Source organism: Apis florea, unplaced genomic scaffold, assembly GCF_048593485.1.
Source record: "Apis florea isolate Af1SG1 unplaced genomic scaffold, ASM4859348v1 contig_2201_pilon, whole genome shotgun sequence".
Classification (NCBI taxonomy): domain Eukaryota; kingdom Metazoa; phylum Arthropoda; class Insecta; order Hymenoptera; family Apidae; genus Apis; species Apis florea.
Genome location: NW_028256542.1, coordinates 1,337,634 through 1,365,509, shown reverse-complemented (window position 1 = coordinate 1,365,509; position 27,876 = coordinate 1,337,634). Strand labels below are relative to the sequence as shown.

The window sequence follows — 27,876 nt, the reverse complement described above, 5'->3', positions numbered from 1 at the left end:
TTATAGAAATTCTATCATTCGATATTTTACAAATATTATATATTTTTTTTAATAAAAAAGTGATATATAAATTAAACTTCTAATTATTTCATATTAAACATATTATTTTTTTTATTTCTGATATCTTTCTGATTATTTTATTGATCTTATATGTATATATGTATATTTTCAATATAATTCATTTACTAACAAAAATATCTTCTTCTCAATCAATTTAAGAAAAAGACTTAAAAAAATATATAGTTATTATGATCAGACAATTCTGTAAAAAAAAAGAAAAAAAAAAAAAAAAATAAAAATAAAATACATCGATATATATTTGATTAATAAAGTTATATTGTTAAAAAGAAGCTTTTATTTCAACTTAAAAACGGACATTTTTTTTATACATTACAATCGAATATTTTTTTCATATCGTATTAAATCGTTTTTTAGATCAAGCAAAATTTAAAGAATATCAATGTATATCTAAAATTATAGACAACATTATATTATAAATATTTTTTTCATAAAATAAACATTCTATATTATTTAAAATCAATTATATGTACTTTTATGTACATATAGATAATGGTTAATATTTAGTGACTAGAAAACATTAATTGATGTTAAAACATGAATATCTTTTTAAATTCAAAATTAATGACATTTTTATACGCCATATTTAATTTTATGTAATGTCTATTTCTTCTTTTTTTTGGTCAGCAATTATAATCAAAACTGTGTTATACGATTTGAAATAAGAGATTGATGTTAAATATATATATATATATATATATATATATGTATATACGATATCAATTTTATTTTTCTTTTTTCTTTTTTTGAAATATCTTCTTTTAAATAAAAGGCAATATTATGTTTTTAATTTACTTTGAATATATGGTGATGTTTAAAGAAGAAAACGATTCCTTGAGAAAAAGAAAAAACTATTAAAGTAATTTGCATATGATTTTTAAATACTTATATATTAAATTTGATCATAGCCTTAATAATTAACGCTTAACTTCTATAACTTTTCAATATAACGTTTAATATCATTGACAAAAATTTTCTTCGATCAATAGATCATATTATATTAATTTATCATTATCATCTTGGAAGACATCATTGGAAGACTCGTTTCATAAATATTATCGTTTCATCATTTAAATAATATACTTCTGTGACTGCGAGATGTTCTTATCCTCTTTTTCTCTTATTTTCTATTACTTATTTAAAAAAAGATTGCGAAAAAATAAAAAATCGTGAAATCGTTCGAAACGAAGAAAATATAAATAAAACTTTTAATTCTATTAATTAATGTTAATATTATTTTAACCATATGATTAAAGCTAATCTCGTTATAACAATATTCATATATGCTTTGTTCCTTATAATTTTTCATTTCGTTTTATATGTGCTTTGCTAGTAAAACATTTAAATGATATCAGATCGATATTCAAATGAATTCTTGATTTTTATAATAGCACACCACACTTTCAACTTTTATCCCATACATTTTTACCCCATACATATATCGTTAAAGTTTAAATCGAGAAACGTGGCATCTTTTTAAAATTCGTAAAAATTAATATAACAATTGTTGCTGCTTCATACTTCTTGTAAATTGTATTCATCAGAATTATTTGACTCTTTTGTTTCTCCCTTTACGTAATGCTAAGCGAAACATGGAAAAAAAATTTCTAATGGACATGGATATATTCGAGATTTAGAGAAACAATTGAAACAGCAACAATTGTATAGATTCATACATATCTACGCAAAAAAACTTAAAATTCTTAATACACGCATAACACTTAAATCAATTCAACTTGAGAGCATCTCGCAGCTTCCTCTGAACTACTAGTTCACCTACATTCATATTGCTTAAACTAACGTGAACTATGCAGACCTATGGAAGGCCTTTGGAAGACGTTGGATTATACAACTAATTGTACTCGTTCGTACATAACTCGGTTACATATGTATTTGCATTCGCTTGGATGACGAGGAGACGTTAGTAGAGAGTATAGTATGTGCTATAACTTATCGTCAAACGTGTTGGCAGCTAAAATCCTCGAGTTTTAACCGTAATAATTGTCATCTTCTCTTTCTTTCCGCTCAATGAAATCGACTAAATTGTACCACTAAATTGTATATTTAACAATGAAAACGCCTCCTCGATCGCAGCGTGATTAATCAACGTGTAGATAGAAATTACAAGACCCGCAATCATGATTATAAAATCCCGAAATCTGCGTAACAGTAGTTAACTTGTACGTACAATATATACGTTTTTGTAAACGTATTGTGGAAGACATCGATCACTTACAACCAGCAATAATATGTATTGTCATGTTTACTGCGTACTGAATAGTAGTCTATATGTTGTCTAGAAAGCCCCTGAATCTCGACGATTTTTTTTTAATGGAGAAAAGAAGACGTAGAACCCAGAGAGAAGGATGTAGAAGAACACACGTCCAAGCCGAACTGTATACGCGAATAGATCTTTTTTTTTTTTTTTTTCCTTTTTCTTTTTCATTTTTCTTCTACTAAATTTTCTCGTCTTAAATAGATCATTTGCTAGATATGTGTAAGTTCTGGTTGAATATAAATATACAATCTCAAAACATCTCTTTTGTATAGCTTTCGATCGAACGAATATTTTATATCTACTTGATCGAGCGAAGTGGGATATATTTTTCTTTTTCTTTTTATATATATATATATATAGAATTTCCCTAAGCGTCGACACGCGATTATAATATTTTTTTATTTTTTTTTTCCTTTCTTCCTTATATACGATTAACGTTAAAAACATTCGAAACCAGCAAAAATATAGACGTCGTCGCGTTGATTGAATTATATTTCATATTTTCAAGGGAATATTTATTAGCGGATTGTACACTGCAACCCCAATAAGATTTCGTACTGATTCAATTACATGCATGACACATGTAATAAGACAATGATTGAATATTAATGAAATCACCGTTTCAACGTAACGCTAAGAATCAATTGACGCAAGCTATAATTCGATGGTTCCCTTAAGCATTAATGTATCTACACGTGTAATATCATTCTTCCGTAAAAGAGGCGAGCGAAGATCGAAGAGTGATGAATAACGTTCACGAGCGCTCGTTCAAAACGGTAAACCTATCTCAAAGGCATTGATCAAGGCAGAGCCTGAATCGTATACACCGATCACACCGAAAAGAACTCCGAGAAAAATCACGAAGCAATCGTAGGCGACCGCGCTCCATTCCATGGAATTTCTCTTCAGTTTCAGATGAAAGTAACAGGGCCATATAAACGACAACATGGTACCGGTGAAGGAACCTATGAAACCCATAAGGATACTGAAATGGGGTATAAATATTGCCATAAGAATGGTGAAAACGATCACGCCAATTCTCCACGCCAGACCCCAAACTTTCAATTCGCGATCCACGGTCCATATCGTTGGAAAATAGGTTTTCGGTTTACCTCTGAAGAATGCCCGCTCGAGGAGCTCGCAGGCCGCGTAATATGGTAGTGGATACGATAGCATGGCCTTGACGACCAAGCAGAAATTCACCAGACCTTTGAAACCGGCCGAGTGTAAATTATTCGTGATCACTTGTTGCGTATCGTTTTGGAATGTTAGAAAACATATCCAACCGAAGAGCGACTTGAACGCGGCGGCCGCGATGTGACTCCAATTCAACATCCAATCGAACTTCGAACGATCGATCAGATTGCCCTCCAGCGTGGGTAGAAATATTTGCGAGGTATAGCTGAACACGATCACGCCAAGAGAGATCGGGAAATTCTCCAGATCGATCGTCCATTTCACTTTGGACCAACCCCAATCACCGATCTCTAAAAGGCAATAACCGACGATGATGGCGTTTATGAACAAATGGGACATCGTGCACCAAAAGCTGAGCACCGAGACGTGTTGCAGGGACTTGAGGAAACCGAGGGGCAGTAAAAATATTCCAGTTAGCATCATCCAACTTCTAGTATCGATTGCTCCTTCCGGGAAAGTTCCTATCATGAGATCACCGCATACGACCACGTATAGGATACAAGTCATTAGCAACTCGATGATCTGCGCGATATTCACCGCTCTGGCACCCCAGGTAGGTCCGAAACATTCTTTCGCGATTGCCACATACGAGTCTCGTACGCGTACGCGTTGTCCAGTTGTCGTGTCAAGTTCGTACAAACATTCGACGAGTATCTTGCCGGTGTAACAACAGATATGCGCGATACCGATCATTGCAGCGATAGCCCAGTAACCGCCTCGTAATACAGCGAACGGCAATGACACGATAAACATACCCTGAAAGAAGAATAGATGAAGATTTTTCTTCGATTTCCCTGTATGTCTTAAAGAATTATCGTTTGAATGATAATCGTGAAATAGAAAATACCTGTATAGCATTTGTAACATTCCACGCAGCCTGCCATTCATTGATTTTTACTCCTGAACCAAATTCGCCGCCACCTTCGTCATATTCGCTAAATTCACCGCTACTTACACTTCCCGTTCTAATTTTGTCCCTGCAATATTTCAAGTTACATATCTCGAAATAAAATGTAACATTTATAATATCATTGTTTAATTCAAAATATTAATGATGTTCAATGTATTCTTTTTTTTTTTTTTTTTTTGGAGAAAGAAAATTTTGGAAAAAACAAAGGAGGAATAGAGTTAAGAGATTTTTTTTTTATCTTATTGTAAGATATCATTTTATTTTACACACTCGTTTATTTACCCGTTTCTTTGATAGCTGAAGGAATCCTCAGCGATGGCTACGTTATTCTGGTCCCGATATGCTTGATCTCCATTCATAGTCATCATTTCCGTATTATCATGGCCTTCGTCGAACGATTTGAACTGTGCATGTCCACTTTGTCCCGGTGCTTGTTTTTGATCTGGACCACTGCCACGGATAAGCTCCATACAGGGGCTGTTCTCTGGCCATTTAGCTTTCAATGTTTCCCAGGCAACGTTAAATGTTGCTCCCAAGGTTGGTATATAGAATCCGCGAAAATGAGCCATTGTTTAACTCGTTACTTCTGAAAGAAAATTAATTTTGCAATCTTCGTCAAAATATGCATATGGAATCGAATATAATTACAAATTAACATCTAAGTTCAATTATCCAATATTGGTTACAGAATAATTTCTCTGGCATACACAAAATGATGAAATGCCAATATAGAGAAATATTAAAAAAAGGAATTTAAAAGAAATATATTCGATTAACTTTTAAATTGAAAATAATATATTTAAAGGGAATATATTATAAATATATTGAAAAGTTTATAAATGTAATAATTTTTATAACAAAACTTTTCACATTTTGTTTTAAACACTTCGACTTCGAAACTTTTCAATTAATACTTTCATCATTTTAATAAAAAAATATTATTAAAAAAATATCAGATATATTAAATTGTAAATACATGTCATATCGTTTTGATTGAATGAGAAGAATGTACATATAATTTGACACAATTCTACAATTCTCAAAACTCAATCAAGATATTCTTACATATACATATATAATCGAATTTAAACGACTGAATCGTGTAATAATTAATTTAATCGTTCTCCATACTTGTTTCCAAACTTTTCAAGACGACTAATATATCTCTGATATGTTCCTGTTTTTCCCATGCTATTGAAATATCGATCAGAGTCTCGATTTCTTGCTTTCACTTACCGTAACGACGAATAAAATTCGCTCTTGCAATTTTCAAGAAATCTTAGGCAGACGTAATTTCCTCGAGTTTCCTTTAATTTTTATCTCCTCGATTTGTTTGCCAGGTGGAGCGAAAGGCTTAAACTAAAAGAAAGGATTCAGCAGCGGCGGCGATCCGAAGAACGGAAATAGTTGAAAAATAAAGGGTACGAAACCGTCTAACTACGTGGGCTACGACACCGCATGGTCGTCTACGGTCTACCGCGATCCTCGAGTCCCTAATCGCGAGCCCTTAATCGCGACATAGACTACGGGATTGGCGTGTCAGGGGTTGAAACATCAGAAGAATATGGCCAGCATCCCTCGAACGCGCAAGTCTCGATCGATGTGGTCCATGAGACATCTCTCGACATATCAGTACTGTAGTTCAAAGTTAGATCTCCCCATGTGAAATTAGGAGGAACTGAAATTCCAGAGAGCGGTAATTGTCAATTGTCCATTGATTGGAGACTTTTGATGGGGAACTTGTCATATGTATTATATCTATTAGTATGAGTTAATTGTATATCTCTTAAGATATCTAAGAAATTTTTTGTTGACGTTAAAAAAAATATCGAAATTTGAAAAAAGAATTCATTGATGGTATCATGATAAGACGAGACTGATATCGAAACTTGCAAGGGGAAATCGTAATTCGGGCGAGCGTTTTTTGAATAGCAAATGTAAATCTTCGCTTATAGAAATTGATAATATATATATTTTAGAATTTGATGGAAGATAATTTTGAAAAAGAAATTTAACGAGAAACATTATTTTTTTATAATATAATGTTAATAATAAATTAAATTAATTTTTTATTTTTAGTTATTTGAATTTAAAAATATATTTTTTATATTAATTAGTCGTAAAATATGAAAATATGAATATAGAATAGAATAAATAATCATGATTATTTTTTAAATAATATAAGATAAAAGAATTATTAATCTTTTCCATGATAAAAATAAATGATCGTATAAGTGAATATAAAATTCATACTTCTTCATTTTTTTTAAAATATAGATAAAATGTATCTTCTTAATAATAATTATTTTTGATATATAAATTTTTTTATTTATGCTCTAATATAGAAAAATATTTTAAATAATTAATATTTGATAGTTATTTTAGAATTCAGATAAAAATATTTTAAAATAAATAAAGTATATCATTTAATATCGAACAGGAAATAAAGCATTCAATAAAGATTGTATAATCATAAGAGATTTAATTCGTATAATTATTTTAAGATAATGGATAATGAATTTATATAAAATATTTGCATTTATAAGAAAAGTATTCAATAAAATTGATCATATACAATGATTTATCTTTTTAAAGGAATAAACTTGTTCATAGTTTTGAAAAATAATATTATCTACCAAGATATAATATTAAAGGTATTAATGAAAACCAATAGTTTTTAATAAATAAAGAAATCAACTTGTTTATTATTTTATCTTAGGTATGTTACTTTTCACAGTGATAATTAATAATTGATATTAACTTTACAATCATTTGTGTCCCTGCGTTTAGCAATTCAAATTATAACATTCAAACAAGCGTTTCACGCATACAATATGAATACTTCATTATAATATATTGTATACAAATTAAACGCTAATTATTGGATTTAATAATTCTGGTAACAATATAAGGCCGTGAGATCACAACAAAAAATGCTTTTGACTTCTACTTAGATATCAATGAATTTATAACTTAATTGTTGTAGAAGTCTTACTAATTTCCTATAATATAAAGCTTGATCGTATTATTATCTGTAAATGTATTGCAGTTTTAGATGCACTTGACATATTTTATTCTCATTAACTAAAAATTTCTGCTAAATTAAGTCTGTGATTTATTTTTCAGTCTTCCACTTATATTTATATAATGTATGCATTTTTTTTTTTTTAATGAAATACATATAAACCAGAAAATATGTAAATTTGGACATTTCATATGCAGGAATGACACATAGATATTATAGTAAATATACAAAGAGGAAAAGTGTTAAATTTAACACCAAAGTCGGAGGACTAATAATGTCATCAGCTTAGGCTAAGAATACAGCTAAATATTTGTCTTTAAATAATACAGTCGTAGATACCAAATTTTGTACTAACTAATTGCCCACCAAATACGCTTAACACCCACAAATTTACATTAAATTGCACATAGTGATAAACAAAAAACACACAAGCAAATGCCATGAGATATATAGACATTTCTTAAAATTTTTATATAATGTTCCACAATTTTCAAATATTGTACAAATAGTACTGTGCAAATAGTTTTATCAAAGAAGTTACTTTTGTTTTATAAATCTAACTATAATCTGTAACATAACTAGAATATGACAATTAAAAATTAATTCTTTTATATAAGGATATCAATTATAACTTTAGTGTCCATGTGGAAGCTTTCATTTGTATATAATAGAATATTGAATTTACTCACTGACATCTCTCTGTGTTTGATGTGAATCACTATCTGAAGTTAAACTTTCAATAGCACTATCTGGTTGTGAAATTGTTTCAGAACTCCTAGTCATACAGAGTTTATTGGATTTAGCTTCTATACGATTGGATTTAAAATTCTGATCTAAATTTGAATTTGAAGTGGAATGTAATGATACATTAGACTGAGCAGAGACAGGTCTTTGACATGAATGCAACATTAATTCTGGTCCTCCACCATATGTAGTTAAAAAAAATTGCCAGAGTTCTTCTGGTATTTGTCCATAATCTGAACCTATACATAATTATTATGTTAATATATTTATTATAAATATGTTATATATAAATTTATTGCAAATTTGAATATGTTTTAATTTAAAACTTACCAACTTTAAGGATATTTTGACCATTTTTATTTATTATAATAGAATTGTTGTCAATTGGTCCAGGTGGTTGAGTTTCTTTACCACGAACAAAACTTTGCCATTGACGTAACCAAGCCATAGCCAATCCATATATAGCAGTAGGATTATCAGTATTATGATTTAATTGTTGAAATATTTCCATTTCATATTGTCTTCTTTTTTGTAATGATTCATATTTCTCTTCACAAACTGGGCATTCATATAAATGTGTACATGCAGGACCTCCTCCAAATCTGAAATAATATTTTAATTAATGAATTAATTAATGAACTTAAATTCCGATTAAGAAAATAATTTTTAAAAATTTAAAAAATGTATAAAATATATAATTTATAGCACTTACGTATTATATAAATATTCCCAAACTGCTTGTGGAATAGGCATACTAAGTTTATCTACAAATTGTGCTCTAACAGGATTAACACCACCATGTGGACAAAGAAAATCAGAATTATCTATAGGTCCTGGTTCCGAAAATGTGTTAAAACGATTTATCCATTGTCGTGATACAAAAAAATTCAAATCAGATAATTCTCTAGATGAAATTTCCATCAATTCCATAGTTTTATCACGCAGCTGCAACATTTCTGGTGACCACTTTTTATAAAATAATACATAAGCCTCACAATGCTTTACAGTTTCTGATGAGACTTCTGTGACACACTGATCATCAAATTCAAACCATTTATTAACAATAGGATTTAATGCATAACAAGTATAATGACCACCACCAGCTGTTCCATGATGACAAATGACTGATATTAAATCATACATTGTTACTTTGGATACACACTCCTTATGTAAATATGGTCGCATATCTAAGCCTTCTAATGGAAATGAAACATAATTTGCTATTTTTGAGCTAAACATTAATTCGTGACGAAATCTTTTTAAATGGACACATAATATTTCAGGTAGCTCTAAAACTTTGGAAAATTTAATTCCATTACGCAGCTTATTACATTTCTCACAACTGTACATATTATCTCCTTTAAGTTCATCTGCACTAAAAAATGCAGAAAGACAATCATGAAGACTAACAACTGGTCCCCAGAACCAAGATCGCATCCATTGCAAAAACCATGATAGCCAACCAGATTGATTAGTTACATACACAACATCAGAACATGGTCCTGCTTTCTGTGGTGTTAAAGGTCCTTGATGTAACATATCAATATGATCTCTACTTGGAATGGGTAAAGACAAATCTTGAAAAGTTTCTACTCTTGTTGAAATTCTATCACAAGTTAGACATTGTACGCTACTTAAAAGTTTTCCATCAAATATATCACTAATGATACTTCGTGTTTTCATTTGTTTTTTAGTTCTGTATTTCACAGGTGAATTTTGTGTTGATCTTTGTGGCTGAGAAAATGGTTGATCTACAGTTGATTTTTTGATGCTTCTATTTGTAAATTTACTTCTTAATTTTTCTGTCTGAGACACCCGAGAATATCTTCTTTTTGTACCACGTTCACCTTCATCACTAAGAGAACTTTGTTCACTTACTCCAGAATCACAAGTTTCATATTCAGCATCTGATTGGCTAGAACCATTTCCATCAATTTCAGTTTCATCTTCATCTGAAGATTGTTCTCCTAATCCCTTCAATCTCAATACATTGTCACGATCATCTTCAATATGCTCTTTTAATTCTTCATGTAATTGATCCATAAAACATCTTAAAAATTCTTGAGTATCATGTTGGTGATATCCTCTAAACATTGGATGAACTGTTCGAATACCAGACAATATTCCATGTGGTACAACATATCCTCTTGTTTTTCTATTCCACATGTCTCGAATAAGGTTTAAATAGCTTAAACTTAAACCAGGCTTTCTATCTTTGGACATATAACTAACCATATGACCACAATCCAAAAAGAATTGAGTCAAAGGAGGTACATTTGATAAAGCTTGAAGTGCTGCATTCATGTAACATGTATTACCAATGTTTTGAAGACCAACAAGACCCCTTGGTTTTCCAGAAAAATCTTTACTCTCATCTGAATCTGTACTATCTGGTGAATCACCAGATTTTTCATTAAATAATCTATCTTTTTCATAATTTACTCTATTTATAAGCTCTCCATAGAACCTATCATTTATAAAAACAAGAAAATGTTTATTTCCTAAAAACTTATATGTTTTATAGTATTTTTAGTAAAATTTATAGTATTTATATTTTTAAAAATATGTATTATAATGTTAAAAAACATTTATGAAAAAAATAATTATAATAACTTACTTATCCAATATAAGTCGATTAAGGTCATCAGTTTTACAATCTATATTAATAGGTGCATCACCAGAAAACTTATTATTTTGTGCTTTTATATCTACTTGAGTAGGTGATATTGATGGTGATGGTACATGCCTAGTTATAACTTCTCTTTTACAAGAGTAACACCATATACGATTTGTAGAAAGATTCATATGAGCACAATGATTAGGAAATTTTTGGTTGTGTACAGTACTATGATCCAAATGTGTTTCTGGACATCCGACCCAACGACAATCAGGAAACAAACATAACCATAAATTAGGCCCATCCGTATCACATTCACTACATTTTTTAAATCTTTCCTTTTGAGACACAACGATCTCAATAAAAGCAAGATCACCACGATTGGCGATATGAGGACAATTCCTCGAAATTAAAGGCATTTGGATTTTGATATTTGTCCTGTCGATTATTATTGATCGTAGGACGCGAAATCGCGCGTACACTTTAGTTTTTCACATTCGTCTAAATTTGGTTTACACGCGACTCGAATAAAATTATAATCATTTTCTAACCTGATTGGGACATGTCGTTCTTGGTAATCGAACATTATCCACGAAAACGATTGTCATTGGAGATAGTTGTATCCAGAAAATTAGCTATTATAATTGAATAGCCAATATAAAAGAAAGAATATAGGTTGGTGTACATGTTACAATCGATAATCGAATTGAAACTTAAAATAAATTTGTATATTGCTTTTCTTTCGTAAATTATATTAAAATTAAATTAAAAAAGTATGATTCATATAAACTCTTATTTCAAATATTTGTACCAAAAGTTCATAATTTATAAATAGTGATATTAATTATATAATATTTATCTAAAGATATTCGTTGCGATAGATGTCGCGTTGTTAGATAAAATATTATCAGTGAATAAAACGAATAAATCTCAAGTTGACCACCGCTGTAAATTTCTTTTAATAACCTGATTGAAAATTGAAAGAGAAGTGCACATGGATTATTAAAATACATCAATAGGTTTTTTATATTCTAATTGTATTTTAATAATATAAATAAATCATTCATCAAGTTTTGTGCAAATATATTTTCATTTTGGTAATTATAAAAAATATATTATTATACAATATTTCAATTCTTAAAATTAACCTATATGGTAAACTATTGTTTTCTATTTACCAAAATACTTGACAGAAGTAAATGTTTTTCTATTTAGAGAAAAATATTTATTGATAAAAAAATCTATTAAATAAGACAAATTTTATATAAATATATAGAATAAAAAAAAAATAAATTTTATTTTATAGCAATAAAAATGGTATTATCGTGTCGATTTTATAAAGAAAAATACCCAGAAGTGGAAGATGTAGTTATGGTAAATGTACGTAGCATAGCTGAAATGGGAGCATATGTACATTTATTAGAATATAATAATATAGAGGGTATGATCCTTCTTTCTGAATTATCCAGAAGACGTATTAGGTCTATTAATAAACTTATTAGAGTAGGAAAAACAGAACCAGTTGTTGTTATCAGGGTTGACAAAGAAAAAGGTAAAATATATCGAAATGTTATTAATTGAAAGTTTTTTAAATTATATATATATATATATATATTATTTTATTTAAAATTTTGTTAAATGGTTTAATGTAGGTTACATTGATCTTAGCAAACGACGTGTATCAGCTGAAGATGTAGAAAAATGCACAGAAAGATATGCAAAAGCAAAAGCTGTTAATTCAATTTTAAGACATGTTGCAGAATTATTGCATTATGATAGTGATGATCAATTGGAAGAATTATATCAAAAAACTGCATGGCATTTTGAAGAAAAATATAAAAAACAAAAAGCTTCTGCATATGATTTCTTTAAGCAATCAGTTCTGTAAGTATAAAATATAAAAACTATAAAAAGAAATGTGTAATTTGCAATGTTTTTTTTTAATAATTTTTAAAACATTATTACTTTAGGGATCCATCTATTTTAGCAGAATGTGGTCTGGATGAGCATACAAAGGAAGTATTATTAAATAATATTAAACGAAAATTAACTTCTCAAGCAGTTAAAATTAGAGCAGATGTAGAAGTAGCTTGTTATGGTTATGAAGGAATTGATGCAGTTAAAGCTGCTTTAAAAGCTGGTTTAGCTCTTTCTACTGATGAACTTCCAATTAAAATTAATTTAATTGCACCACCATTATATGGTACATCTCTATTTTTATAGTTTTTCAAGATGTTCATTTTGAGATTGAAAAAATAATTAAAAACTATTTTATTTTTTTTATGACAACATTTACATTTTTTTTAGTTATGACAACATCTACGCCAGAAAAACAAGATGGATTAAAAGCATTAAATGATGCTATTGATGCTATTCAAAATAAAATAACATCATTAGGAGGTGTATTTAATGTACAAATGGCTGTATGTTAAATAATATTTATTTTCATATATTCATATTATGCAAATATTTATTTTATTACAACGAATTTTAATAATTTGTAGCCAAAAGTTGTTACTGCTACTGATGAAGCTGAATTAGCAAGACAAATGGAACGGGCTGAACTTGAAAATGCTGAAGTTGCTGGTGATGATGATGAAGAAGAAGTGGAAGGTATGGATGGATTTAGTGGTGGTGAAGGTGTAGAAGAAGATAAAAAACCTGGAAATGAGTCTCAAGAAGAAGAATAAATATAGAATAAATTACCATGTTTCATTTTCTGACAGTTTTTGAATCACAATCATACTTTTATAAGTGCTACTGCCTTGGACATTATGCAAAATATTTCAAATAGATATATAAAAATCAATGTATTATAATTTATATATAATTTTCTATTAACTTCATGAAATAAACAAATTAATAATATGTAAATTTTTATTAATAGAAAAATTATTGTATAATTAAGAATATATTTTTAATATTCTATTTAAGAATTTTAAATTTTAATTTTTTGTATGTTAAGATATATGTTAATTGTAATATATTATGTATTTGTGATCTTATTAGAATATAAATAAATTTTACACAATTGATTTATTTATATTTTTATATTTTTATTAAAATCTTATACAGTTTTATTTAAATTAATTATTCATTTGCAATAGTAACTTCCACTTCCACACCAGGTTCAATAGAAATACTTGTAATTTGTTTTACAATTTCAGATGGTGAATATAAATCAATAACTCTTTTATGAATACGCATCTGAAAACGATCCCACGTTTTTGATCCTTCACCACATGGCGTTTTACGCGTAGTTATCCTTAAAATCTTTGTAGGCATACGAACTGGACCTTTGACTTTCAGTTTTTGTTTGTTTGCTCCATTAATCAATTCCGAACAAACTAAAATAATATTTATCAAAAATATATATATAATAATTATAATATATAAAACAATTTAAAAATAATAGATAATACAGAAAATAATTTACCTTTTTCAAGAGAGCGTACATTTCGTGAAGTTAAAGTAATCCTAATTCTGTGAATAGGAGTTACTTCTTGTCCTGGTTTTTCAGGATTGTCGACTTTTGTACTTGCCTAAAATATTATTTAATAAAGTATAAATAATAACATTGGAAATAAAAACATGAAGTTATAAACCTCATGTTATACAGAATTAACCTAACAAATCGAATTTATTATATAAAAGAATTATAATTCATAAAAGTATTTAATTAAATAAAATTATTATATTTGCTGTATAAAATTATTAAAATAATCACACACCATTGTTTAATTATTTTTCTGGTCGAGATAATCAATTTCTTTTTAAATAAAATTGATCAGCGCTGAACCAATGCATGCACACGTTGCGCGTGCTAACAGAAAGAGATAGGATGTAATATAATTTCCGGTTATGTCTATACCTTAGGTTTTTAAATGCTACAAATTTTGATGTAAATATATCGATAAAAATATTTTTATAATATCTTAATTATAATATATAAACAATTTTATATATATATATTTTTAAATTTTAAGTTAATCTTTGTTCTAATCTAAAAATGTTAAAATCTAAAATTAATATTTATATTATTTTTATATTATAGTTATTTATAAAAATTATTAATAAAATATATAGTATTTGACAAATTTAGTCTAAATTTTAATTTTTACAATTTATTAGTTGACTAATTTTTAATAACATTATTAAATATCATTTGTTTTAAAATTTATCATTGATTACATATATATTTAAATGTCATACTTTATTAGAAATTCTCATTAAATTATCTAAATTCGTTAGATATATATATAATAAAATTATTGTATTATTAATATATATTTTTTCCATATATTTTAACCAATAGCATTATTTTTATTTTCCTTTTAGTATTTTTATGTTAGTATGTTTAACATCTAAAATCTGAAGTATTCTCCAATAAACTTAAATGTGAATGACTTCAAGTGATCGAATTGCGCTGTCGCGTCCTTTGACACGCTTAACCGTTTATGAAAACGATTTCGCTACATTTTTGCTAACATTTTGATTGTTTTACCATGCCAAATATTTACAAGAAATTCAGAAAGTTACGTCGAAGGCGATATATTCGCACTTAGTAATAATTATAAAGTGAAAGTGTGTGAACTCCAGAAACTAAGATAGTGCCGTGTATCCATCACATATATTTGCTTTATTGATATTTTGAGTGTCACAGGCCTTGTGGTGCCTATGCATATCTTGAGGTAATATGTCTTTTAATAAATATAATATTCAATATCTTTTATATTATAATATATTTAAAAAAACTTTATTTTTATATGTATGCTAAATAGCAATACTGTTTACATTGTTTTCTTATATTTATGCACTGATCATAGACATAACCTACATGATGTGCATTATAATTTGTTTTAAAATACTTATACTGTATTTTAGTACAACTAAACAATAGGCAATACATTATTTTGTTTTTTAATTAATCAATTTAAGTCATATTTCTGTTATGTGAGAAGTATATATATATGTAGAAGCTTCTATTTATTATTTGTGTTGACATAAAAACCAATATAATAATATATGAAATCATATATAAAAATAAAAGTTATTAATTCAATAATAAAATAAATATTGATGTTTGTTCTTCTTTTTGATCAATTTAATCTTTTTTATTTATTGATTTTATGTTTGTGTTTTTCTTATTTTAATATTATAAGGGTTATATTTTCTTATATAATTATATAATTCTTTAATCATTGTCATTCCATAATCAAATTTATATTATAGATTATTCAATATGCATTAAATTATAATTCATATTGTGAAATATTAAAATATTTATAAGTTTCAATTACTTAAAATATTTTATTATTAGAATATTTATTATAAATATTTATAAGTTTTATTATTCAAAATATTAAAAATAATAATAATTATAAAATAATGACTGATAAAATATATAATATTACAGAATTTGGACGGTGTTCTAGATTATTTTTAAGGATATTAAATTTCTCATATTTGGTTGAATCATTTAGCAAACATGTCAGAAATAGTTTACCCACAAGGGTGTAGGTCTGTTACGGAAGATCTTGGTCCAGATGAACTTATTAGAAGATTAAAGGTATATTTAATTCATAAATATTATCATAAATATTTATTAAAAAAATATAATGTGAAAAGAAATAATAAATAAGTAAATAAAAATAATTGAAATTAATTAAATAGACATTAGCCCACACATTGCAAGCAATGGGCCAAGATGAAGGAATGTATCAACAATATATACCACTTGCATTGCATTTAGCAGAAGAACATTTTTTAATGCATCAAAGTAAAGATGTACAACTTCTCATTGCTTGTTGTATTGCTGATGTTTTAAGGGTTTATGCTCCAGAAGCACCATATAAAGATGCAGAACAGGTAATATAAATTTCTTATTCTCAAATTATGAAGTTTTATATGTAGAATAAATGTTAGAATAGAATTTATAAATGATTTTATCATTAAGTATTTTTTAAAAATTTTATTTTATTTGCAAATTAAATTTAATAGCATATTAAATTCTTCTTTCTTGTAGGTTAAAACAATATTTTTATTTCTTATTAAACAATTAGCTGGTTTAAAAGATCCCAAAGATCCTGCTTTTAAAAGATATTTTTATCTTTTGGAAAACTTGGCATATGTGAAATCATTCAATATGTGTTTTGAATTAGAGGATTGTCAAGAAATCTTTTGTGCACTTTTTTCTCTTATGTTTAGGATAGTGAAGTAAGTATAATATAATTAAATATAGTATAATATTAATAAGTAGTTAATAAGTAATTTAATAAGTAGTTTAACAATATAAATTGTATATATTTAATAAATTATAATCATTATTTAAATAAATATTGAATTGTAATCATTATATTTTTAGCGACGAACATTCTGGAAAAGTCAAGAGTTTTATGTTAGATGTATTGTGTCCACTTATTACAGAATCAGACATTGTTAGTAATGAACTTTTAGACATCATACTTATGAATATTGTAGAACCAAACAAAACACAGAAGAAAAATGCATATTTACTTGCAAAAGAACTAGTGATTAAATGTAGCGACACATTAGAACCATATATTCAAGCAGTGAGTAGAATAAAACTCAAATTTTTTATTTTTTGATAATAAAAAAAAGAAATACTTATTTTTATCTTGTAACATTCATAGTTCTTTAACCATGTATTAATCTTGGGCAAAGAAGAAAAGAGCTTACAAATTTGCAAGAAAGTATATGATTTAATTTATGAATTGAATCATATATGTCCAAGCGTCTTGTTGTCCGTCCTACCACAATTAGAATGTAAATTAAAATCTTCCTCTGAAACCGAAAGATTGGGTGCTGTAGCATTGTTAGCAAGAATGTTTTCTGAAAAAGGATCTCAGTTAGCTGTGCAACATACGCAATTGTGGCGTGCATTTTTAGGAAGGTTTAATGACATCAGTGTATCAATTCGTATCAAATGTGTGCAGTATTCAATGCATTTTTTATTAAATCATCCTGAATTGAGAAAAGATATTACTGATACTTTAAAATTAAGACAACATGATGCAGATGAAAGTGTTCGATATGAAGTTGTTATGGCTATAGTGACCACTGCCAGAAGAGATTTTGAAGTGGTATCAGACAGTGAAGACTTGTTAGAATTCGTTAAAGAAAGAACATTAGATAAAAAGGTATGTTATTTTTCATTTCTTCATGTTATTTCTATAAATGTAAAATATAATGTATTTTAATAATTATTTTAATTTATAGTTTAAAATCAGGAAAGAAGCGATGGCAGGATTAGCAATGATATATAAAAAACATTTAAATGATGCGGATGTACCGCAAGCTACAAAAAAGGCTGTTACTTGGATAAAAGATAAAATATTACATGGTTATTATATGGCAGGCATGGAAGATAGATTATTAGTAGAAAGATTATTAAATACTTGTTTAGTACCTTATCAATTACCAGCTGGAGAAAGAATGAAGAAATTATATCATTTATTAGGTACAATTGATGACCATGCATCTAAAGCATTTGTAGAACTGCAAAAGCATCAACTTGCGTAAGTTAAAATTTTTAAAGATTTATACTTTTAAAAAATACTTTTAAAATTTTCATTATTTTTTTATTTTCGTATTTTTATATAAAATGTTATATTTTAGTGTACGGAGAGCAGTGGTTGAATGGTTAGAGATTGTAAAAAAACCAGATGCTATGGTAGAACTTGTAGCTAAAATTCATCAGATATCTCGCTTTTTACCCGATCCTATGAAAGTACAAGAATTTTTACAGAAGTTTAGTGCTCATATGAGAAAAGATTCAGCATTATTACAAGGAATGGAAACAATAGTTCAACCAAATGTTTCTTGCAAAGAGTGCGCAGATACAATAAGTATGGTTCTTAAAAAATTAGGTCAACCTGTCATGACAAATTTATATTACAATACAATAAAAATGTTGTTAGAAAGAGTAAGTTCTGTAATGATTGATGAAGAAGCAATTAGAGTAAGTACATATAATTATTTTTTCATATCCTTTATCTCAATTTTCTAAATTATTTTGTATTATATTATTTATAATTATATTTTAATAGGTTTTAATTGGATATGTATTAGATTGTTTAAAAGGGGGTAATGTAATAGAAGAAGTTGGACTTAATCCAAATAATGCAGGTGAAAAGGGTCTAAGGTTACTTGTGGTATGTTTACAATTTTATTTTATAAAAATATTTCTATTATTCTATTATTTATATTATTGATTAACTTTTAAAAATATATATTTTTCTTGTAGATGCTTTCATTTGTATTTGGTCCACATTTTCTTCATAACGATATATTAATGCAACTTGTCCATCTTTTGGAATTAGAAGATGAGATGGTAGCTCCATTGGTTCTTTCGATTTTTACATTTTTAGGAAAATATAAACCTTTATGTGATGTTGCACCAGATATTATGAACCTCATGGTTCCAATATGTAAAAATTTTGCAGAAACAGGAACACCAAAACAAGCAAAACAAGCTGTCAGGTGTTTATTTGTTAATATGACCAATATTCATGATACCATTTTTCCTGAAATTATTGAAAGAATTAAAAATAATCTTGCACCAACTTCAGAATATTATCGAACATCTATAGTTACATTAGGTCATATAGCTTATAATTTACCAGAAAAATATCAAGTACAAATAAAAAATATGGTGTCTAGAAAGGTAAGTTCTATTTCTGTTATAACACTATTATTTATAATATAATTATAATATAAAATATAAATATGATTGTATTTGGTTATAATATTTGATTTAATTTAAATATTAAAAATTAATAGATAGTCAAGGAGTTATTAGTAAAAGAAAGCAGTGAACAAACTGCTGACACCATTGAAGGAGACTGGTGCAGAGAAGATCAATTACCTGAAGAAACACGTTGTAGATTAGAAGGATTAAAATGTATGGCACGTTGGTTACTAGGATTGAAGACTGATGTGCTTTCTGCACAGAAAACATTTAGAATGCTGAATGCATTTGTAGTAAACAAGGGAGATCTATTACAGCAAGGTCGTCTAAGTAAAGCAGAAATGAGTTGGTTACGGTTACAAGCTGGTTGTTCAATGCTGAAAATTTGTGAACAAAAAGGTGTTGGTGACCAATTTACAGCAGAACAATTCTATAATTTGTCTCAACTTATGGTGGTGTGTTTTATATTATTTTATAAACTGCTATGATATTTTATAAACTATGATTCTATAATTATTATTTTTTTCTTTTAATAAATTTATAGATTATATTATAGATTATTATATTATATTATAGATGTAAAGACAAATTTTAGTGAAAGAAAATTGATAAAAAATATTAAGATAATATATTTTTAATACAAATTGATTTATAGGATGAAGTTCCACAAGTAAGAGAAGCTTTTGGTAGTAAATTACATAAAGGTCTTGGAAGAGGAATTCCAAATAAATGTTTACCATTGGATTTTATGGGCTACTATGCTCTTGCTGGCAAAGAACAAGACAAAAGATTAAAATGTGTCCTAAAAACTTATATGCAAACTGATATAAACAAAAGGAGGGATTATGTTAAGACATTGTCATTGGGTACCGTGGAACGGGCCATGGGTAAGAAACTAAATAGTAAGGCATTATCGAAATATTGTTTAATATTCTTTTTTTCGTTATTTAATAAATATATAATATTATTAAAAAATTATATATTAATAAATAATTTTATTTAATTATTATTACAGGTCAATTGCCTCATATTCTTCCTGATTATATGCTAGTATTTGCAGTCCCTATTCTTGCACATGATCCTGAATTCACCAGTCATTTAATGATTAATCAATTAAAAGTGATACAACAATGTTTATGGTTTATATTAGAACCTCTTATAACAAAAAACGAATATTATTGTTATGGTTTTTATAAAAATCTTATAGAACGAATGAAGAGTCATAAAGATGCTTTAAAACCAGAGGATAATAACATGAATTATGTAATTGCTTTGATTGTTAATTATTTATGAATTAATTTATAAAATAAATATATCATAATATTTATTTACAGAAATTGTGGGCTGTTTGTGATTTGGCCATGAATGTGATATATACGAAAACAACAAATTTCGATATGAAAGAATTCCCAAGCGAAACACGAATTCCCACTATGTATTTCAAACGAGCAGATGAATTATTAGCCAACACTAGGAACTATTTACCTGCTGAAATGCAAATAAATATGTCGAGTCCTAAAGGAAAAGGTTCACTTCATAATGCACATTCTGTTAGTGAAAGACCACAACGTAGAGCTAAGTCCAAACAACAAAAAGAAGTAGGCATTGGGCCAAATGAAACTGATGCTAGGGTAAGATAATTACAAGATAATATAATAACATAAATACGTTGATAAATGATTTATAGGAAATATGATTTAGAAGAAAATTTTTTTTAATAAACAATATATAAAATTAATCACAAATTACAAAACATGTAAATATTATTATGAAAATATTTAAAATATTTGAGATTTTATTATTCAAAATAGTAAATATAATATAAATAAATATTTTTTGTTTTGGACTTCTTTTTTATTTTTATAACATTTTTATAACACAGGAGAAATATTTAATATTACAATAGGAATATTTACATGTTTTATTTTTTGTGAATAATTCTATATATAAATAATAATCCTAAAAGAAATGTAAGTATATATAATTTCAAGCTGCAAATTGGAGAAGTGGAATGTATTGACGCACAGGTAAAATTATTTAAATTATATTTTTATTTTTATATACATATAATTTTTTATTCTTTAATATATTTTCATATTTTTTTAATATCACAAATAACATATTTTAAATTTTAAAATTATTTACAGCCAGCAGAAGCATCAGAAACTAGAATTCAATTACCTGGTTTAGAGGAAGAAGTAAGTGAAAATGTAAAAAAAAATTTTAATTTATAATTTAATGTATAATAAAAATGCATTGTTTCAGATTGAAGAACCACCAGCAAAGAGGGCATTAAGAGAATCAGATAAAGTAAATAAATAATTAAGTGAATGAACATTCAAAGGGATGTTAAAAATAGGGGAAAGACTTAAGAGGAACGTGATGATCATAAGAATTAAAGAATCTAAAAATACTTTACAAATTAGAAAACAGAATATTTTGGTTATGTACAACAATTAATAAACCTGTCGTTCGCGTATGTCTAGACAGTAAGATGTTAAGATAATGATACATTAACGTCAAATAATATATGTAAGCTTACAAGTCAAAAAATTTTGTGGAGATGCATTGCATTTGCAAGAAAATTAAAAATTTAGTATTTGACTATTTGAAAGATGTATTTGTTTTAATTACGAAAAAAAATACGAACTTGTTTTTCTTTTAATTTCATTATATGTTAAGGAAACAATGGCACATTCAATGATACAAAAGTATCATCTTTAAAACTTGGTAACTGTATAATCATCATCTTTTTTACATAAGTCATTATGAATGTTTCCCAATTGAAGGTCTTTCTTCCTTGTGAAATATCTGACAATTGTTGTATTGTTCACTTTTGCATTGATGAATACAAGTGTTTATACTATTTCATGCGCATTTTTCTTCATAGATCAATGAGACTGTATACAAAATTTTTGTAACAAACTATTTTCAAATAGTGAAATTCATACATGATATCATCGAATTTAATTGTAGTTTCCAGTAAAGAAATAATCGAAAACCATATTTATTATACGAAATACATCGAAATAATACACTACATTGAATCTTTATAAGCAGAAGAGAACAACATAACGTTGTTGGATTTCTGTGAACATCGTATGCTAGACAAAAGGGTGTGTGTTAATTGGCTTTGTGATCCAAAGTTGTTTGTTTTATTAATTTGATTATCATTATTATTATATTATATCATATTATTACTAATATTATTGCCTTATTGCTATTATTTTATTAAAAAAATGACATAGTTTTGGTAATTACTATTTTTTGAGAAGATACATATTATCGTAAAATTATTTGTTTATGTTTTAATTTTAAAATTAATTTAAATGAAATTTGGTTTGCGCACGACCATTAATTATTAATTTATTTCAGACAAGATGATCTTATAAATAATTCAATAGCATCTAATACATGTATACATATAAATATATCTTCGACGGATAGTGCGCATTAATATAAAAAATTCGTGAAAATTTTTGTTATACAAAAGTATTGACAATGCACCATTAATAATCGATTGAAGTTTATCATTCTCAAACATGACAGTTATTCTTACATTTCTGTCATAATTATATGTATTATAAAAACAACTTTCGTATCACTTTAATTCAAGTTTGTATCCAAAAGTTTTTGTCTATAAACAATGTAGTCAAAGTATTGTTTCGATATTTCAACAAATATTTCATTGAATAACTTAAAAAAAAAAAAAAAAAAAAAAAATTATTTCATATTTTATAAGATGGTAAAAAATATTCATTGAATTTATAAATATTTATTTAGTGGTAAAAATACATAAATTTGTTTTATTTTATATGTAATGTCGATAATTTTAAACATGATATATTCACATAAGATATTTTAAAAATATCTTGTATTTTATAAATACAATTATTAAAAATAAATAAAACTTTTGAATAAATGAATTAAAATTTTTTATATTTATAGAATTTATTTGATATTTGGAATTAAAAATAAATATTTTTATTTATTATAAAAAAATCCAAAAGTTGGATACAAATTTGAATTTAAATTTAAATAATTTAAAATGGGCCTAGGTTTTATAAAATTTCCTTTTTCATTGTTAGAATCCTTAGCATTAAGCATTAAAAGTGTATTAAATATTAAGATGAGAATGAAAATGATGTATGAGGCTGTGAATGATGATGAATGTTTGATCTTATTATAATAAACATTATAGAATTAATACATACCTATTACCTCTTCACTGAAATTACAGTACAATGCAAATTTTGTAAATTTTATTTTTTGTATTAATTTGTAAAAGCCATTCTTTATTTTTTCATATATGAAATATTGTTCATAATTCATCAACAAAGCATTGTTACTGTTAAGTTTTATAAAATTTTGTTTAACATTTTTTAAAATAATTTATAAATTTAAATCGTTTGCAATTATACTGCATTATATTTTATGATATCATTATCAAATATTTGTTTTTACAAAAAATTAATTGCATAGTACTGGAATTTTTCAAACAGGTTATAGATTACAGAGTATACATATTCTGATGAAAATAAAACCAATTAATCAGTGCTATTCATTTGTCAATCTGTGAGACATAAGTGACGCATTGTAACGGTTCTATAATAAAAAAAAATTAAGTAAAATGGTATGTATTTAATAAGATGTAATTACAAATATTAATATTTAGTTTAACGTTTTCTAAAAGTTTTTCTATCCTTTTTTCCTACATTTGAATTCTTTGCATTTTTTCTTATATTTTGATTCTTTTTAACATTAGCCCTAAAACAAAATAATTGTATTTATAAAGATAATATTATATATAATATTTATAAAAAGGATATGATAAAATATGTAATATTTCTTTTTATCTTATTCTTAATAAAATGTACTTACTCGTAACGCATTCTTTTTACAGCTTTTTTACTTGTATTTGTTAAGTCAGCAACAAATGAAGATCTAGGCCGTTTTTGTAATGCTAAAAAGAAATTTAAATTACAAAAAAAAATGTCCAGTCTTTTAAAATTAAAAAAATTTATTATAATACCTTTTTTGTTAGATGTAAATTTATCATCTACAATTGTACGAATTTTATTTAATTTATTTTGTTTCTTAGCTAATCTTGCTTGATATGCTGCAATTTTTTCTAATTCTCTTTTAGCTCTATCTTCTGCTGTTTCTTTCTTAGGTTCTTTCTTAGCTTTTTTTTTTGTTTCTTCAACTATATTTGAAGGTTCTTTGTTAGGCTTTTTTTTCTCTTTTTTATTTGATTGTTTTTCAGTTAATGATAGTCTTTCTAGAAATAATATAAGTTATTTTAAAAACCTATATATCAAATTTTATAGAACTATGATCTTAAATAAGAAATGAAAATATTAAAATAACCTTTTTCTTCTTTTCTTTCTTTTTGAGTTTGAAACCAAGTTCTTTGAATGCTTTTATTACTTTCATTCTTTAATAATTTTTCTGCGCGATTTGCCTGATTTTCTATCTTAGCTAATTCTCTTTCATTTCGTTCTTCTTCTAAAATTTTTTCTACATCGGGTTCAAGAGATTGTAATTTTTTGTAATATTTGTCAATTATATCAGAAGGTATTATTCGATTCTTTACAGGATTTTTTGCATTTTTAATAATTTCTTTAACTAGAGAACGTTCTTGTTCTCCAGCTAATGATACTGATACTCCAACACGACCAGCTCTAGCCGTTCTTCCAACTCTGATAAATAATTATAAAATAATTATTTTTCCTATAACACTTGCATATTAAATTACATTTAATACCTATGAATATAATGTTGTATAGTGGCTGGCATTACAAAATTAATTACAGTTTTTACACCACTAATATCTAATCCTCTTGCAGCAACATCTGTTGCTAATAAAATATCTATTTCTTCATTTTTAAATTTTGTTAAATTTTCTAGACGTTGTGGTTGTGTAAGATTACCATGAAGTTCTCCAACCTAATAAATTACATAAGAATTATTTAAAAAAAAGTTTTTTATAATTGTATTATAAATTATAATCTTTTTTAATAATTAAAAATAATAATTTACATGATAATTAATAATTTACCTTAATACCTAATAACCCTAATAATATATGTAATCTGTGAGCTTGCTTTTTTGTTTGTACAAAAACCATGACATGATCATGAAAGGTTCTACAAATTAAAGCTGCTAAGATTGCTTCTCGATCTCCTTCTCTTTCTTTTCGTATTCTATATAATATATAATAAATGAATATATAAAATGAAAGTATAAAAAATATACAAATAAATATAAAATATAATTTTACCGAATAAATTCTTGGCGTAAATTAAAAGCAACATCTTGATTACTATCTATAAATACTTTAACAGGCTTATTTAAAGATACAGCAGCCAAATCTTTAACTTCTTCAGTCATAGTAGCTGAGAATAAAATTGTTTGTCTACTTCTTGAGCATTGTTTTACTATATATTTCATCTGTTCAGCAAAATATTCATCTAACATCCTTAAATTAAACATAATAAGGTTTCATTAGAATGTAAGAGAAATATAAATGAAATATATTTTTTACCTGTCTGCTTCATCTAAAATAAGCACTTCAATACTATCTAATGAAAATGTTGGTGTATTTTTCAAATGATCAATTAATCTTCCAGGAGTAGCAATTACAATATCTGGGCTTCTTCTCAATACAGCTTCCTTAAAAATAATAATAAATATATTAACAGCTATTTATTTCTGTTATTTATATTTATCTAGTAGTATTTCAATTTTTGTTTAATAGTTAATTTAATTATATATAATATATTTATCTATAATTTATTATTAATTAAATTGTAATATATTTACATACTTGAGCTTTTACATCTAAACCACCAACAGATAATCCTACTTCAATTGTTGTAAATTGAGATAATTGTTTTGTAACTTGATAAACTTGCACACCAAGTTCTCTTGTTGGAACAAGTACAAGAACACGAGAGATAGCAGGCCCATCTAATGGTCTATATAACAATCGTTCTAGTGTTGGTAACATATAAGCTGCAGTTTTACCAGTACCTGTAGCTGCACAACCACATATATCACGACCCATTAATGCAACAGGAATAGTAGCAGCTTGTATAGGTGTTGGATGGACAAAATTCATAGCTGTTATAGCCTTCAAAAAATATATATACATTTGTATATGAAATAACATAAAATTATATTATAAAAATTAATATTTATATTATACCTTTAATAAAGGACGTGATAAATTCATTTGATGAAATGTTGCATGAGATTCTATATTTGAATATTCCTCAAAATCAATTGTTTCTTCATTAGCTTTCTTAGTAATTTTTTTCTTTTTCTTTTCTTTAATTTTAAATGTATCTAAAATAAAACAAAATTCATAATTAATTTTATTTTATTTTGTGAAATGAATAATATTATTACCTTTTTTAAGTTCGTCTTCTGATATAGATAGTTCATCATCTATTTTTTTAATTTCAGATATATCTACATTGGATTCATTATCTATTTCATTCTAAAGAAAAAATACATAAATTAACATAAATTATAAATAATTTTTATTATCATAAATAGTATATCATAATATAAATTATATTATATAGATATAATATATCGTATATTTTTATAAATTATTTACTTATTTACTTATGTATTTTTCTTTATTTTATATTTTAATATAGTAATATTAATATAATCATTATGATTGATAACTTTTATAATAATAAAAATAATAATAACATATATATACATATAATTTATGTTCAGATCCTTTCCTAATTTTTTTAATTTTATCATCAAGTTTTGTTTTAGCTTTCCGTTTAATATATTTGTTCAAGTCATTCCATGTATCCTTATTATAATCAGAAATATCACTTAAAAATTGAAAATTATTATCAAAATCTTTATTTTCCTTTTTTTTCCGTTTTCTTGGCTGAAACTATATTGAGAATTTTTTAATTTTTTGAATTAAAAATCATTTTTAAAATTAAGTATTAAAATTTATTCAATTATATCATACATCATTTTCGGTATCAGAATCTTCAGAAAAATTTGGCACTTCTTGATCATCAACAATTGTTTTTATTAAATCACAATTATTATCCATTTTTATATATTACAAAATATATTACAATAAATATATTATAAAATCATATTCAGTTCCGAATAACTTAAACCACGTGGAAATGTGCACTGCCATATGTATATACATAGATACTATATATATATATGTATATATCAATTCAATAAGCTATAAGGTTTAATTTTTTAACGCATTTTCATTAAAAAACATTTTAATGATATTATTTATGGATTATAATATTTATTT

The 27,876-nt window shown here is 26.2% G+C and overlaps 6 protein-coding genes and 1 long non-coding RNA gene across 12 annotated transcripts; 3 read left to right on the top strand and 4 right to left on the bottom strand.

Moving 5' to 3' along the window:
• Nucleotides 1-337: 337 nt before the first annotated feature.
• On the bottom strand, nucleotides 338-6,124 carry VGAT (vesicular GABA transporter). 2 transcript variants are annotated; one of them, XM_086916917.1, is made up of 4 exons: nucleotides 5,700-6,124; nucleotides 4,746-5,046; nucleotides 4,401-4,530; nucleotides 338-4,309 (listed from the first exon to the last, which is right to left on the bottom strand). In XM_086916917.1, the coding sequence occupies exons 2-4, from the start codon at nucleotides 5,030-5,032 to the stop codon at nucleotides 3,125-3,127; spliced, it is 1,602 nt and encodes a 533-aa protein (XP_086773043.1). In that variant the 5' UTR covers nucleotides 5,033-5,046; nucleotides 5,700-6,124; the 3' UTR covers nucleotides 338-3,124. The 2 variants fall into 2 exon arrangements, with proteins under 2 accessions (XP_086773043.1, XP_003691550.2); XM_003691502.4 differs by having other exon boundaries at nucleotides 4,746-5,049; nucleotides 5,700-6,016.
• LOC147658525 (uncharacterized) lies at nucleotides 4,036-7,631 on the top strand. Of its 2 annotated transcripts, none has more exons than XR_015295037.1 (2): nucleotides 4,036-4,106; nucleotides 5,804-7,631. It is a non-coding gene; the product is annotated as an uncharacterized LOC147658525 (long non-coding RNA). The 2 variants fall into 2 exon arrangements; XR_015295038.1 differs by lacking the exon at nucleotides 4,036-4,106 and adding an exon at nucleotides 4,912-5,000.
• On the bottom strand, nucleotides 7,138-11,486 carry Usp20-33 (Ubiquitin specific protease 20/33). The gene is made up of 4 exons (XM_003691500.4): nucleotides 10,850-11,486; nucleotides 8,945-10,699; nucleotides 8,563-8,834; nucleotides 7,138-8,471 (listed from the first exon to the last, which is right to left on the bottom strand). Exons 1-4 carry the CDS (start codon nucleotides 11,266-11,268, stop codon nucleotides 8,170-8,172), a joined length of 2,748 nt encoding a protein of 915 aa, XP_003691548.1. The 5' UTR covers nucleotides 11,269-11,486; the 3' UTR covers nucleotides 7,138-8,169.
• A 66-nt stretch (nucleotides 11,487-11,552) lies between these two features.
• Nucleotides 11,553-13,880, top strand: eIF2alpha (eukaryotic translation initiation factor 2 subunit alpha). Its single transcript, XM_003691501.4, has 6 exons — nucleotides 11,553-11,946; nucleotides 12,156-12,401; nucleotides 12,502-12,733; nucleotides 12,820-13,052; nucleotides 13,157-13,272; nucleotides 13,354-13,880. Exons 2-6 carry the CDS (start codon nucleotides 12,164-12,166, stop codon nucleotides 13,537-13,539), a joined length of 1,005 nt encoding a protein of 334 aa, XP_003691549.1. The 5' UTR covers nucleotides 11,553-11,946; nucleotides 12,156-12,163; the 3' UTR covers nucleotides 13,540-13,880.
• A 4-nt stretch (nucleotides 13,881-13,884) lies between these two features.
• On the bottom strand, nucleotides 13,885-14,641 carry RpS20 (ribosomal protein S20). The gene is made up of 3 exons (XM_003691503.4): nucleotides 14,581-14,641; nucleotides 14,286-14,391; nucleotides 13,885-14,196 (listed from the first exon to the last, which is right to left on the bottom strand). The coding sequence occupies exons 1-3, from the start codon at nucleotides 14,581-14,583 to the stop codon at nucleotides 13,940-13,942; spliced, it is 366 nt and encodes a 121-aa protein (XP_003691551.1). The 5' UTR covers nucleotides 14,584-14,641; the 3' UTR covers nucleotides 13,885-13,939.
• A 610-nt stretch (nucleotides 14,642-15,251) lies between these two features.
• pds5 (cohesin associated factor B pds5) lies at nucleotides 15,252-22,428 on the top strand. Of its 4 annotated transcripts, none has more exons than XM_012483380.3 (17): nucleotides 15,252-15,540; nucleotides 16,266-16,418; nucleotides 16,523-16,717; nucleotides 16,875-17,065; nucleotides 17,214-17,421; nucleotides 17,503-18,009; nucleotides 18,089-18,387; nucleotides 18,488-18,830; nucleotides 18,919-19,023; nucleotides 19,116-19,535; nucleotides 19,652-20,014; nucleotides 20,215-20,446; nucleotides 20,575-20,822; nucleotides 20,894-21,190; nucleotides 21,551-21,586; nucleotides 21,707-21,757; nucleotides 21,825-22,428. In XM_012483380.3, exons 2-17 carry the CDS (start codon nucleotides 16,338-16,340, stop codon nucleotides 21,879-21,881), a joined length of 3,633 nt encoding a protein of 1,210 aa, XP_012338834.2. In that variant the 5' UTR covers nucleotides 15,252-15,540; nucleotides 16,266-16,337; the 3' UTR covers nucleotides 21,882-22,428. The 4 variants fall into 4 exon arrangements, with proteins under 4 accessions (XP_012338834.2, XP_086772979.1, XP_086773001.1 ...); XM_086916853.1 differs by having other exon boundaries at nucleotides 20,215-20,461; XM_086916875.1 differs by lacking the exon at nucleotides 21,551-21,586.
• A 1,752-nt stretch (nucleotides 22,429-24,180) lies between these two features.
• On the bottom strand, nucleotides 24,181-27,787 carry Rs1 (Dead-box helicase Rs1). The gene is made up of 13 exons (XM_003691469.4): nucleotides 27,568-27,787; nucleotides 27,298-27,486; nucleotides 26,973-27,063; nucleotides 26,770-26,909; nucleotides 26,389-26,694; nucleotides 26,107-26,234; nucleotides 25,843-26,040; nucleotides 25,621-25,765; nucleotides 25,327-25,508; nucleotides 24,930-25,261; nucleotides 24,592-24,840; nucleotides 24,441-24,522; nucleotides 24,181-24,326 (listed from the first exon to the last, which is right to left on the bottom strand). The coding sequence occupies exons 1-13, from the start codon at nucleotides 27,652-27,654 to the stop codon at nucleotides 24,236-24,238; spliced, it is 2,220 nt and encodes a 739-aa protein (XP_003691517.4). The 5' UTR covers nucleotides 27,655-27,787; the 3' UTR covers nucleotides 24,181-24,235.
• Nucleotides 27,788-27,876: the final 89 nt, after the last annotated feature.